Raw genomic sequence first — 15,196 nt, 5'->3', positions numbered from 1 at the left:
CGTCGATATTAGGAGCTTTCTCTTTTGTTGCCCGGGGCCCCCTATATTGGCCATTAGTCTGCTAAGTTGGGAGGTGGTTTTCGCTGTCTTTCCTATGTTTTTTACGCTAGGTAGCTTACTGCTTTTTGTGTCCCAGAATATCTGTAGTCGGTTGCATACATATTTAGTCGGGGATTTTAAAGCGTCTAGCGTGAATATATCTACCATCTAGCGATGTTGAAGGCATTTCGGACATCCCCATGAACACTATTCTTCTGTATTTTTGCCATCTACGCTGTGCGGCTTCTACACTTTCAATGTCTAGCTTTTGGAGCCACTTTTTTGACAGTTTATAGTAAGTTTTCGTGATTAATTTAAACCTCAGGAGTGATAGCAGGCAATCAAATAAAGCTTCTACTTTCACAGAAGTAATTTAAATATTTCTATTTGCTTCAAGCAATAAAAAATATCAACATTTCTTAAGTAAAGATCAAAATCATATGGTTAATGAAGCTTTGCTTTCAACAAAATAAATATTTGACATTTTCACCGCATTAATGACAGTGTGTTATGCATAACTGTGCAGCTATCAATGACGCAATAAATATTAAAGAATATTTATAGCAACTTATTGTATTATAAAAGTATATGTGTGTATATGTGTGTAACCCTTTGTGCTTTCTTTTTCTTTCGTTTAGTTAATTACTACGATTTTTATTAGGGTTGTGGTTGTTTGCCTGCCAGGCAGCGTAAGCCTTTAAGTCAAGGTAAACAATTTTCAGAATTTAATTAAAATAACAAAACACACAACCACTCAACACGCCCATGCACCTTTTCAACACCAACTATGCGGACAAAGCTGTCAAACGGAAAATTTAATTTGGTGTAAATTAAGCAAACTACTGTGTGCGTTTTTATGTAAATATATACATATTAATTCCTTAATGATGGGTTTGTACTTTCTAAATAGTGAATTTAATAACGTACTGTGATTAAGCTTACAAGAAAAAAGTTTACTGCGGCGGCATTGAAGCTATGATATTCTTCACAGTTGCATTTTTTATAGAATAAAGGAGTAGAAAAGCTTCTTTAACTTGATCAATTTGTATGACAGCTTTATGTTATAGTAGTCCGATCTACGCCAGTAAAGAAGAAGAAATAGAGTCCGATCCGAATAGTTTGTTTCGAGATTCTATCGACGCCATGAAAAATATTCAGCACAAAATTTCGTGAAGATATCTTGTCGAAATGCCATAACATATGTAGTCAGTAACTGCCTTTTTTTGAGCTCAGCTTTTTGAACACAGTTTACTGGCCTTTATTTTGGGATTATTATTATTTTTATTTTTATTTAGCATGCTGCAACTTTTAATTGCGCACTCTTTCTATTTTACCTATTTTAATGCAATATAAATTACCACCTTTTTCTTTGGTCGAAAATTGAGGAAACGCACGTTGCGCAATGACCCAACAGACTGCCCCTGCAAATGTAGTAAACCAAGTGCATGCTAGCCGAAAATGACTTCCCGTTATTTGAAAATTTATGCTAGAAAAATGCGCGTCACGTGCCACGCTACGTTGGCTGGCGCTGTGAGCTATTTATACAGACTTAATGTTACAAGTCAGGGAATTACAATGTCTTACAAACAAGAAAATCATAAATTCATGCTTTTAAGGGTAACTTTTATGCGCAAATGGCTCTGATTTTATTTCTTCCTCCTCCACTTTAACCAACTGCACGGATTGAAAGGCATTTAAGAGCTCAAGGCGTACCTTTCGTTCGTTCAAATTTGCTTTTTTTCGCTGGCTGAGGAAGGCTACGCTTGCTAAAAATAAAAGCTGACAGGAAAGAACGGAGATTGCTCGCTGAGAAATGGACTCTTAAAGTAGCTTATGGCAAAAAAATATATATAAAATATATATATACATATATTTATATATACATTGAGATAGAAAAGCGTACAGAAATTGTAACTTAATTCCCCGGATAAATGATATTTCAAAAAACTTAATTACTATGCCAAAAATGAACTCAATCTGTGAACCAGCTTGTTTACAGCAGCTGCTTAATTCGGTACACCTCAGTGGTGCGTTGGAATTTTTGCAATGGTTAAAAATATTGAACAAAGAATTTTTCTACAAATTTGTATTTCTAACCGAATTTCAAGTGCGGAATCATTGCGGATGTTGAAAATGGCTACAAGTAGTACAAAGCCTTCAAGGACGGCCTCTTTATGGACGACCTTCGACTACTTCAAGTAATGAGAATATTATAAAAAGTAAAAGAAATGGCCAGCGATAACGCACCATCGCATCGAGCTACTATTGTGACAAATTTAGAGTCCAAAACGCAATGAATACCTTCGACCAACCACCATATTCCTCAAATTTGGCTTTGCGTGATTTTTTCTTGTTTCCCAAACCGAAAATGTCGCACCGTGGATCTTCCTTTTTCAGCCCATCGAAGAGATAAAACACAATTCGATGAAGGAGCTGAAGGCCATCCCAAATAGTGCTTATGAAAAGTGTTTCGAGGATTGGAAAATCATTTGCATAGTTATTATTATTTTGAAGGGGAAATTTCAATACGAGGACAATCTAACAGACCATTCAATAAGTCCGTATGATAAGTAAGAAAAAGCGAAAATTTTGACAAAATTCGATTTTATTATGCAACATTTTTTAGTACGATTTACATTTCTCATCGAAATAAGTAGCAGTTGCGGCGATGACTTCTTCGCTTGTTTTGAATTCCATTCCAACAAGCATTCTCTTGAGGTCTGCAATTAGAATCTGAAAAAGTTGCTGGGGTTAAATCTGGAGATCACTGTGGGCGAATAAGCAATTCGAAACCCAAGTCGTTCGTTTTGTCTACGTTTTATTTGATTTGGGACATGGTTCATTATCTAGGCTGTGAGCTCACGCGGCAACTTCCTTGCACAGTGTTTTCGCGTACTCAAATGTTTGTAAAATAATAAAAAATAGCCATTCTATTGAATATATAATAAGTAAATACATGCAGAAGCCCACGAAACCTGATTTTTAAAAACTCATTACTTGAAGTAAAAATTATTACTTGAAGTATTCAGATAGAAAAAGTATGATATGCCTTACCTAACACAAGGCAATTTTTCCACTGAGGGAATATTATACCAAGAATACAGATTTCGAATATTCTTCTTGTACCGTTGTTTTAATATTCTTTTACCGTTACACCCGCTTCCTGTTTCACTCACAATTGTGCGCTTTGCTCTCTACCTTCTAGCCAAGTTTATAACAATTTTATGCGTGCTAATTTATTACCTGTCATCATTGGACAAATGAATCGCTGCAGGAAAAGAAATGCACTCTAAGCATCTAGCAGAGAGACCAGTCTATAAAGAACACAATATTCCGGTTTCCCTTGCCTTATAGACAGGCAAGCATCTATCTAATGAAGGTATTTGTAGACAAGGGAATAAATACATATATATGTGTCAGTGTTAGGGAACGTAACCGTAAATTTATAACGTCGAATTGGCGAAAAAAGAAAAAAATTACTGAAACAGAAGCAATAATTTGCGACTACTTGTACACACACTCCGATTTTCATATTTGCTTTTACCCATTTGAAGCCTACGAAAGATGCGTTTTCACTGCTGGTGGAAGAGAATGCCGCGGCACCGCTTGGCATGCGCAAAAACGTCACTTGGCGTAGGCACAAAAGGGATAAAAGAGGGCCCTAGCAGTGGTTGGCGCTACGAATGAATGACGTGAAACGTAATTTGTCGTGCGCGATTTAAGAGCTCTACGGTGCGTATACGCAATGCAGTAAATCATCGTGTAATGAGAGATGGAGGAGTGGGTGGAAATGAAAATGAAAGGCCGTGCCTGCTAAATGAGCTGCTATTTGCATGCTTTAGCGGGAAATTGCTTGCGCTGCTTTCATGCCGGCGACTAGCTCAGAGCGCAAGCCGCTTTGAGTGTCAAAGAGTTGGCGGCTATTAAAGGGGAATTAGAGAGGAAATTTAAGAGCTGTTTGCATTTTTTTTGTTATTTGTTAGATATACGAAATTGTTGTTGCTTTCTAGTTTTTATACCCTGAACAGATTATATTAAGTTTGTCACAATGTTTATAGCACCCAAAAGGAAACGCCGGTGATCTTATGAAATATATTCTTAAATGTTCAGCGTGAGAAGCTGAGTTAATTTAATTTTTGTACCTGTATTATTCTTCCCAAGAGGCTGCTAATTTAACGAAACTGCTCTTTATAGCATCCAGCTGTCATACAAAGTGAACGAGGGCAATGAAGTACTTGTATGAGAAACTTTTTTATTTGAAAAGATATTCTGACTAAATTTTACAGAGATTATTTTAAAAGCCAATCCTATAATCCCCGTAAAATTATTCAGATCAGACTACTATAGCGTATAGCTGTCATACAAACTCAATGATCGGCATCAAGGGCTTCTATGGAAAAATTTTTCTTTTGACAAAATATATTCACCACACTTGGTGGAAGTTATTACAGTAATAGTAATATATATGTGCAGCAAACTCGTATAAAATCAAATTCTTGCAAGATCTTTCTGTGAAGTGTATCGGTTTCGGTGTAATGGAAATAACTATAGCAAAATGTTTAAGGTTAGCTTCGTAAATGAGCTACGCGGAAACATTATATACTGTCTCAAACTTTGGCAAGTAGATTAGGTAGAGATTTGGACACACCATTCTAGCAGTAAACACTATGCAATATAAAAGTTTTATATTTTTCACAATTTTTTGCGTCAACTTTGAAAAACATATTTTCACCTAAAATTTAACGTTCACTTTTCATAAGTTTGAGCGAATCGCATAATCCTGACATGAAAAAAATTTGATTCATCATATATTGGTAGCGTATTGGTTGTCATAGACAAACTGGAAATTTGATCGGTTATAAAACGGTTATATATGGAAAAATTTTTCTTTTTGAAACAAAATTATTCACCAAACTTATATATTGGTTATGTATTGTTATCATAATGGTAAAACTGAAACAAAATTTGAGGTTTAATTATAAAACTGTTATTTTTGGATATGTATTGGTTATATATAGATTTTGAAACAAAATTTGGCCGTTCAAATGGTTATATATTGGTTATGTATTTTATCATAGACTAACATTGAATTTGAGGTTTGGTTAAAAAAATTATACTATTTTCTGTTTTTCTTTATGCATGTAAACCAACATTCCACTGCAAAAAAACGATTATATACTTGTCTCAAACTTTGAAAGTGAAATTCATTAGGTAGATTTTTGGACACATCATTCTAGCAGTAAACACTAAAAAATGCAATATAAAAGTTTTATATTTTTTCACAATATTTTTGTACAATTTTTTTTTCACAATACTTGTTTGCATATAGTCAACGAATCGGCTTAATACTACATAACGTCACCTTAAATACAAAATAACGTAGCAGTCAGTCAGTCAGTTTTCATAAGTTTGCAGGCGAAAGAAAAACGTTATAACAGAAACCACTGACATTGAAACAAAATTTGAGGTTTAGTTATAAAACGGTTTTATATTGGTTATGTATTGGTTATCATAGACTAACATTGAAACAAAATTTGAGGTTTGTTTATAAAACGGTTATATATTGGTTATGTATTGGTTATCATAGACTAACATTGAAACAAAATTTGAGGTTTGTTTATAAAACGGTTATTTATTGGTTATGTATTGGTTATCATAGACTAACATTGAAACAAAATTTGAGGTTTAATTATAAAATGGTTATATATTGGTTATGTATTGGTTATCATAGACTAACATTGAAATAAAATTTGAGGTTTGGTTATAAAACGGTTATATATTGGTTATCAAACCCTTATGTATATTGATAAAAATTTTAAATTTCGGTTATAAAACGGTTATATATATCGGGTATTATAACTGACGACGATTTTCGATTTTTTTGTAATGATACACTGTTTTGCATTTTAGTTGACGATATATTCAAATAAAGCGGTAAAGAATAATTCATGGCATAAATAATCGTTTATTTGCCATATTTTTTTTTATTTCGCATTTTACAAAAGCAACTGCCTTTTTAATATCAAGCCGCTTCGTTCAAAATGTACATTATTTATAACGGATTAAAATGCATAAAAATATATCATCAGCGTGAATTTGTTTGCATTCATTTAAATTTCACATTTTTACCACTCAATTTAGGTTGGTCGCCCAACAAAAGTGCTAGTTCGTTAACACCATTCAAATTTTTAACATGATTTTAAAAAGGCAATTTCTCTTAACAACTAAATCCTCAACTCAACATATCAGCGCCAACATCAGTGAAGCCAGCCTGCCAGCATTCATAAAATCCTAAACGAATTTCCGCCTTTGCTCATAAATTTTTATAACAACACCATCATCGTAAATATTGATGAGGGTCATTTGTTGTTATTGTACGTGTGAGTGTGTTTGCTACAAGTGACGTTATCGCGCAACTATTGTTGTTGTAGTGTGATGTAGGCCGTGCTGTCAGAAGCGTCACTTTCCAACTCCTTCTGCCACATTTTACTTGTTATAATTTTATTTTTAAAATATTTATTTTTTCAAAATATTTTGTTGATAAATCAGCAAGCGAAAAAAATCGAAAATTTCAACAAAAACAAGGGACGTCATAAATAATATATACATAAATACTATATAAATAAACAGCATAGCAAATTAATGCCAGAGAAATACGGCAGTATTCAGACAGTTTGTGTTGTTGTCCTTTTGCCCGCCAAAGCGTAGCTGTCGGAAATTGGGTGAATTGTTGCCGGAACGTGCAAATATTTTACAATTTTTTACCTCACTTTATTATTTGGAATTCATTTTATTTCCTCCCCTCTCTATCATTGCACTGCCTTTTGGGTCATAATTTATGCGAGCTTATTAAATTTTTATGGTTCCGAAAAATACGGCTGTCAGCGGTTGCGCAGCTCGTAGTCTTGCCGTTTTGTTGCTGCTAGATGACGCCGTTATTTACGTTTTGCGCCAAATTTCATCGTATTTCTCAATTCATTCTGTTTACATATTTCGGCAGCCTCCGCAGTCGCTTGATTTAATGTTTACCCGCCATTTGCTCGTTTGTCGGTTGTTGGTTGTCCCTCAATCGCTCTTTCGCAATATCCCTTAAAAACGGTTTATTGGCATCCAACGAGGAGCAGCAGCGATGAATTTCATATTAATCATTATTTGATTGTTTGCAAATGATTACATAATTGCTTTTGCGTTCGGTAAAATTTTGAAGAAATGAACATTGTAATACAGATCATGCGTTTTTTAAACATTTTTCAAACAGTTTCTTTTCAACCGATCCCAAATTTGTTAAGGCGGCCAATGTCAGTCTCGGCTATGTCTGCTGGTGTGCCGAAGCTATGGCTGCCGAGTTGTTTCAGCCTCGGTCTTGTCAAGGGTGGATTTTTAAGCTTAAAGCATGACTCTTTATCGGACAATGTCCAGTAGGAACTCCTACGATTGCTGTTGGATGAATTTTGCCAATGGCAAGCAGTTCAGCAGATCTCCTAAGTTTTACTCTAGGCCAGAAGGATGTCACAGTCGCACAGGAGCTGACTGTCTACCAATGCCTGCTAAGCCGATGCAAAGTCAATAGGTCCTGTGTAAAAGCACAAGATGAAAACGGAGATCTAACTCGTTGCCACACCGATTTGAATCTTGCTATACTTGCCGCCAGTTTCAGCCACAATCTCTCCAGGAAGCTCCGTTTATCTGCTTCGCCACTATTGTCACAACTTTGCAAATGTTTACTGCTCGAAGACTCAACTATAACTGAATGCATTAGCAATTTTGTTTAACTTCGATAACAGATGCTTGCACTACTAAATTTTATGGCTTCGAGCCACAATGAAAAATCCATGGAGCTGCATTTTCTTATATCGGTAAATTTTTTTAATAGTTTCATAATTAAATAAAGCAATGTAACAGACGTTGCACGTTAAATATTTACATTTAATAAACATTTAATAAACCTTTAATTCATTTACCGCTCAACCAGACGCGCTGAGAGTTTTATCATCAATATCACTATTATCATATAGTGCTGACCTAAAACTTTAAACTGGCAACCAATTTGCTAATTTTGGCATTTCAGTTGAACAAAAAAAGAAATTTGATGAAGCAGTGCTTTCTTTTTCTCTAAATGCGGCCTTTTTTGCGATATCGTTCTTAAGACGGTCCAATAACGCTATATAATAGTCGCCATAACGTTGCCAGCCGACTGTAGCGTCTTTCCTCGTCGTGTTCATCGTATTAATTTCACTTGGGTGACTGTCGAGTGAACTTTGGAGTGAAGTGATGGAGCTATGTTTCATCCGTTGTCACTTGTCGGTGTAAAAACTCAAGTTTTCATGCTTGAACATCTCCAAACACTGCTCCGAATCATCAGCTCGACGTTGCTTTTGGTCACAAGTGAGCTCGCGAGGCACCCACTTTGCACAGAGCTTTCTCATACCCAAATATTCGCGTATGATATGATGTACAAATTCAGTTGATATCCTTAGAGTGACTACTATATGGTAAAAATTCACTTTAAGGGTATCCCAAAAATATGTTGTGCACTTTTTCGAAGTTTTCTTTAACCACAACTAAACTTAACATACCAATCCCTGATGGTTGATTCTCCTGGAGCGGTCTACGGAAGCTAGCCATCATGTTTTAACTTTAACGGCGTTTTCTTCTAAAAAAGCAATATCTTATCAACACGCATAATCCCTTATCAATCGCTAATTTAAATGTATATTGATTTAAATTTAGTAGCGCCATCTATTTGTCAGGCCTGGAATTTTTCAATTGACCTGTTAATTTTCAAATAGAAGCGAAAAGAATAGTATCAGGAATGCAGATACTGTTACTGAGTGAGGTCTAATCGTATTCCGCGAATAGAGAGAAGAGAGGCAGGAACCGTTAGATAGTAGCATCGGCAATGTTTTCTGACTCATTGACCCATAATCTGTTCCCATTTAGAGTTTCAGGAACAGTTGGAGTGTGTTGTTCATTTTACTTTATATTAACATTAAATTATCGCAAATCTCATTAGAATAGAATTAGACGGCTGATGATGAAAATATTGCATTTGTTTCTGGTAATTGTAGACCAAAAAAAATATTTAATAATTGATTATAATCAGATTAATTACGCTAAAAGCCAATACTTTTTCTGTGACGTTCCGTTTACGCACTACACTCCATCTCCGCGTTTTGTTCAATACCTATACAAAAACAAATTTAGACAAAGATGCTTTAGAAAAGGTGTTCTGCTACTTCGTGAATTTTAATATGCTCACGTTTTGCATTTCGTTGCACCGGCTCGTTCCACGGCTGCAATTTGCTGCTACCAAAAACTAAAAACACTAAGCTGCCAATAAAATACAACAACGCTACAATGTAAAAAATATAGCGCCACTGATTTGGGTTTGTCTGCAATTGGTATTAGGAAATATCACATAAACTATGATTTTTGACATACTCACCGCATCTGTCACAATAACTCCAACCATTAACGGTGCTATAATGCTCATCACACTACCCGCAAAGTTTGAAACGGACATCAGTGTGCCGGCGAAATTTGGCGATAAGTCAATAACATTCACTAATGTACCTAAAAATGTTGCTGAGTTGACGCCTACTGCCACAGTTAATAGAATAACGGCCAAATCAGGTTGATCAGAGTCGGTGAAACCCAGTGCAATGCTGGCCGCCATCGGTATCCACGTGCCGATCGTGTTGAAAATCTTCCGACTAGCATTCGTGCTAGTCACTTTCGCAGATAGCAGTTTATGAGCAAGGACAGAGAAACACACACCGAGTACTACATTAGCGGCATACGGTAGAGCGGAGAGCAAGGCATTACTTTGGATATCCCGATTGTACACATTTTTAATGTACGAGGGTATTTGTGTCATCATTGTCCAAAAGCCCCAATTGTAGGTACAATTACAGATGATTAGCGCCCAAAATGGCACCGATTGGAATATGCTCAACCATGGTGTTGTTAACTTAGCTGTGGCGGCATTATTTTCACTCTCAGAAATCTTTGATAATGCTGCTTCGATGTAATTTTGCTCCTTTGGTGAGATTAATTTGGATTGACGTGGAGAATCAGCGCCCCACAGCAACCATATAAAACACCAGATAATGCCACAACCGCCGGAAACATAGAAAATGCTCGGCCATCCAAACTGTGAAGTGGCTAATTTGCCACCAATACACATTATGACGATCGTTCCGAATTGTGGGCCGGTATAGCAAATGGTCGTTAAAATGCCGCGTTCAGCTGGTGGCGCCCATTGGCCTAAAATTTTATGCGTCGAAGAATATAAGACAGATTGACAGAAGCCTTGCAAAACACGTAAGCCACAAGTGAATTGCCAATCGCCCAGTTGAGCGCTGTAGGGCGTAAGTAAGGCGAGAAATCCAGAAATACCGAGACCGCAGAGCAACATTACTTTACCGCCAAAACGTTGTGCCAGCAGACCGGCTGGTATCTGCATGACGAGGTAACCCCAAAAGAAACTGCTCAGTATCAGTGACTTTGTTTGCTCCGACCAGTCATACTCCTATTTGTATGGCCATAGACAATAACCGTTATATTAAAAAAATTAATAAATATATTATGGGCGCACCGGAAAATCTGGGTTTGTGGCATTCCGATCCATCATTGCCACTATGGCCAGAGAGAGATTGTTACGCTGCATAAATGCCACACAGAAACCGAAGAATAAAAGCACACCTTGCAAGTGTCGCACGCCCACTTTCGGACCTATTGAAAACATAAAGCAACACCCACGGTTAGTCAGCATAGCGTCAAAAATGAGTGCGTTGTTCTACAGCAAATGCGCTATACTTGCCGCCAGTTTCAGCCACAATCATTCCAGGAAGCTCGGCGGTTATTTGCTTCGGTAACATCGTCATAACTTTACAAATGTTTACTGCTCGAAGACTCAACTACAACTGAATGCATTAGCAATTGTGTTATGTTTTGATAACAGCAGCATTACTCTACTAATCTTTACGGCTTTCAGATACAATTGAAAATCCATTAAGTTACATTTCTTTATTTCGTTGTATTTTTTTATAGTATCATATTTTAATAAGCACTATATGCAAGATAACAGGCGTTGCATGTAAAATATTTACTTTTAATAAACCTTTAATTAATTTACCGCTCAAAAATATATGTATTTTATCGTTAATACGAGTATCACTAATATCATACAGCGCTAACCTTAAACTTTAAACTCATAGCCCATTTGTTAATTTTGACATCTCAGCGGAACAGAAAAATAGATACATGCAAGATAGCAGACGCAAGATAACAGATGAAAAGTCCCCAGCCTACCATAAGAAAACACATCTTTGGGCAAAATTCGTTTTTTTTTATTCAAAATAGTTCTCTTCACGAATAATGTACTGATTATAGCGACCTTCCAACATTTTACCTTCTTCTTAGGACTATTTGTCTTTTCCTTCATCAAGATAGGCGCTGGGGGTCAGATCTTGAGAGTACGGTGGATGTGGAAGCAAATTTGAAGCCCAATTCAGAAATGTTTGCTTTCTTTTTCACTGCCTTATGACAGACTGCTTTGTCTTGGTGAAACAGTAGTTTCTTTTTCTACAAATGCGACCGATTTTCGTGCTTCAGACGGTCAAATAACGCTTTGTGATAGTCGCAGTGGATGATCCTTCCCTCTTCAAGAGAGCAAATAAAAATTATTCCATGTGCACTCCACAATACAGGCGACATAACCTCGCCAGCCGATTGTTAAATTTTTCCACACTTTGAAGCGGGTTTATCATGTGGAGTCCACTCGGATGTCCGTCGATTGTACTTAAGAGTGAAATGATGGAACTATGTCATAAGTGATCATTTGTTGTCACTTATCGCCGCAAGAACTCGGGTTTATTATGTTTCAACATCCCCAAATACAGCTCCAAATCATAAGCTCGTCGTTGTTTTTGGTCAAAAGTGAGTTGGCGCGGCGCCCGCTTTGCACCGAGCTTTCTCATATCGGAATATTCGCGGAAAATTCAGTTCAAGTCTTTAGAGTCCCTGCTATCTCGAATAACTTCACTTAACGGTCTCTTTCGGCTATCCACGGCGTTCACCGTCTTCGAAAATGGTTTCACCACATCTAAACTTGGCATAAAAATCGCTGGTGTTCTATAATCTTACTTCAACTGTGTCTTCTTCTTTCAAAAAGCAATATTTTATCGATACGTAAAATTGTATATCTTTTTTGTCCATTTTTTCACAATAGCAAAAATTGCTTCACTCAAAATGATACAATTCGCAAACTTATGATCTGACAGCTGTCAAATCAAATGAATTTTATTATAGTAGCACCATTTATATGTCAGGCCGAAAACTCCGAAACTCCAATAGGTGATATTAATGCAATAAAATACGATTTTTTGAATTTGACAAGTGAATATAAACTCCTAAATCAAACGTTTCTCTTATATCAAAAGTGTTTCTCACGTAGTATATATTAATAATTTGCATTGCCTCTTACTCGCAGCTTTAAGTTGTTATAATTTGTCTCATACTTATTTAATTTGCTGTATTTTATGCTTCCATTTCAGGCTCCACCTGCGGCACTGAACAATTCAGATGCAACAATGGTTTCTGTATACCCAATAGATGGCGCTGCGATCAGGAGAGCGATTGCGCCGATGGCTCCGACGAAGCAACAACGCTATGCAGTAAGTACTGCGCTTTTTTCTAGCAAAAAAAACACATAGAAACAGACTACACACACAGACACACACACAGTGTAAAGTAACCCAACAAAATTAGAAGAAAATTGTGTAAGAAAAAAATGCTAAGACACACCATTTTGGCGAGTGGAAAAATTTGTTAAATTAAACTTGTACAACTTTTTAGGCCAACACACGACAGTCTTAACTCAATATAGCCTACAATATTAGTTACTTAAGCTAGCAAACATGCACTCTAATCACATTATTACCTAATTCACAGTGAATTTCTGCTCACCGAACGAGGTGAAGTGCAAGAATGCCGAACAGTGCATACCACGCTCTTGGGTATGTGATGGCAGTCCCGATTGCCGTGACCAATCCGATGAAGCTGATTGCAGTAAGCAATTACATAAATACTTTCACTGCTAATATGAAAGCGATTTAAACGAATTTTACTAAACCAAACTAACAAGAAATAAACAAAAAAAATTATAGGAGGATTGTTTTTTTATTATTAGAGAGCATGATATAACTACTAACACGATTAATTTAAGAGCATAAAATAATGATGAAACCATATTTACTCATATTCTAAGATTAGAAACGTGTTTTACAAGTAAATTTAGTCGAGCTCATTTGCAAAATATTCAGAGTCTGCGTTACTCCGTTAACCAAGTATTAAACATTTCACCTCCAGTTATACCAGCATATCGTCAACTGAAATGCAAAACTACGTATCATTATAATTATCGCGCTATAACTATTGACTTTTTTATTGCTTACCATTTACTGCATCATATTATATATATATATGGTAGCATAAAATATTAAGCATCGGCTGTCAGATATAACCAATATATAACCATTTTATAACCAAAATTCAAATTTTGTTTCAATATGAGTGTATGATAACCAATATATAAGCAACATATAACCATTTTATAACCAATATATAAGCAACATATAACCAAAATATAACCATATTATAACCAATACTCAAACTTGGTTCAATACAAGCGGTTTCTATTATATCGTCTTTCCTTCGCAAATAAACTTATGAAAAGTGATGTTATGTTTCATCAAAAAAAAAAAAATTTAAAATTTTTGTCAGATATAATAACCAATGTATAACCATTTTATAACGAAAACTCAAATTTTGTTTCAATATTAGTGTATGATAACCAATATATAAGCAACATATAACCAATATATAACCATTTTATAACCAAAACTTGGCTCAATATGAGTGTTTTCTATTATATGTGACCTGGTCTACGGAAGGGGGGCTTAGGTGTCAAAGAAAAGGAGAACAATTAATGAGATAACGAGAAACTGACGATTATTTTTAACAGCTTTTCCCAGAAAACTAGTTTTCGCACGTTAGCTTCCTTTTCGTAGACCAGGTCACATATGTTTTTTCCTTCGCCTGCGAGCGTAAGACAAATGATGTTACGTTATTTTGCATTTTAGGTGACGATACATACATATATAATGTTACATACCATTTACTATATATAGTACATAGTACTATTTCAAGTCATTGTTCATATATATTTAATGTCAATAAGCGTTTGTGGTTTACTTAAACTGTCCACTGTATGTGCTTTGCGGCTTGAGAATAGAACGAAAAAAGGAAATAAGTGAGCCTAAAAAGCACACGCATTTCGAAATAAATTCAAATCAACATGGAAATTATTTAACCGAGTGTAACCCGCATGAACCGAAACCACGAGATGCGCCTCATAAAGCGCGTAGCAACGAAGCGATGTCCCGCGCCACGCTAACTGCGCATTGCCTAGCAAACGCACAGCGTCGCCAAGCGAATAATGAACCGACGCAGCAATGCCACAGCAAATAACAACAGCAAAAAGACAAGAATAAGCAAGTAGGCTGCGTAGAGTTGAGACACACAACAATGCCTAGCTCAACAACTGACGTCTAGCAACGTTGCGCACGGCCGCCGGGTATTCGCGCCACATCACGCTGCCACACACACGCGCGTACATAATGCACGCGTGCCTAATTTGTATTTATTGTTATGTAAAAGTGACGGCGCTGTAATCTAATAAGCACCCGTAGCTGCGCTAACACACACACACGTAACTATTCGTAAGTGCGAGCATTGTAAGCTGAGCTATGCAGTAGTTGCGCATGTGTGTGCGTGTGCGGCTTTTTGTTAGCTCATTTGCTCGTGGTGCCGTGGTTGCGGGTCTTGCGTTCTCTAACTTCTGCTTGTCATCTTGCATTAATACATACTTAACTGCCATTACTTTTGCCTTTTCTTCCATTCTTCTTCATTTTCTTCTATACGCTTACAATTCTTTAAGCGTGCCGTATGCACGTTACCCTCATTTTGTCGCTGCTTGTACAGGGAGAAGCCAGAAGCTTGCTTGAAGTTAATCATTGCAGAGACACAGATTTAAGCTGCATAATAATGAATAAAAATATTAATAAATAAATCAAAGAAATTATTCAAGCTTTAA

The 15,196-nt window shown here is 36.3% G+C and overlaps 1 protein-coding gene across 13 annotated transcripts in view; it reads left to right on the top strand.

The window, feature by feature from the left end:
* The window catches only part of LOC126750925 (low-density lipoprotein receptor), a 410,401-nt gene that overhangs the window by 274,014 nt on the left and 121,191 nt on the right, over positions 1 to 15,196 (top strand). For 12 of the 13 annotated variants that reach the window (XM_050460728.1, XM_050460724.1, XM_050460727.1 and 9 more), the window contains 2 exons: positions 12,597 to 12,716; positions 12,994 to 13,110. In XM_050460728.1, the coding sequence (XP_050316685.1) occupies positions 12,597 to 12,716; positions 12,994 to 13,110 (237 nt within the window). The remainder of the gene's footprint in view (positions 1 to 12,596; positions 12,717 to 12,993; positions 13,111 to 15,196) is intronic. The other variant, XM_050460726.1, reaches the window with a different exon arrangement.

This window comes from Bactrocera neohumeralis, chromosome 2 (assembly GCF_024586455.1).
Source record: "Bactrocera neohumeralis isolate Rockhampton chromosome 2, APGP_CSIRO_Bneo_wtdbg2-racon-allhic-juicebox.fasta_v2, whole genome shotgun sequence".
Lineage (NCBI taxonomy): Eukaryota > Metazoa > Arthropoda > Insecta > Diptera > Tephritidae > Bactrocera > Bactrocera neohumeralis.
This window is presented reverse-complemented; position numbering and strand designations above follow the sequence as displayed.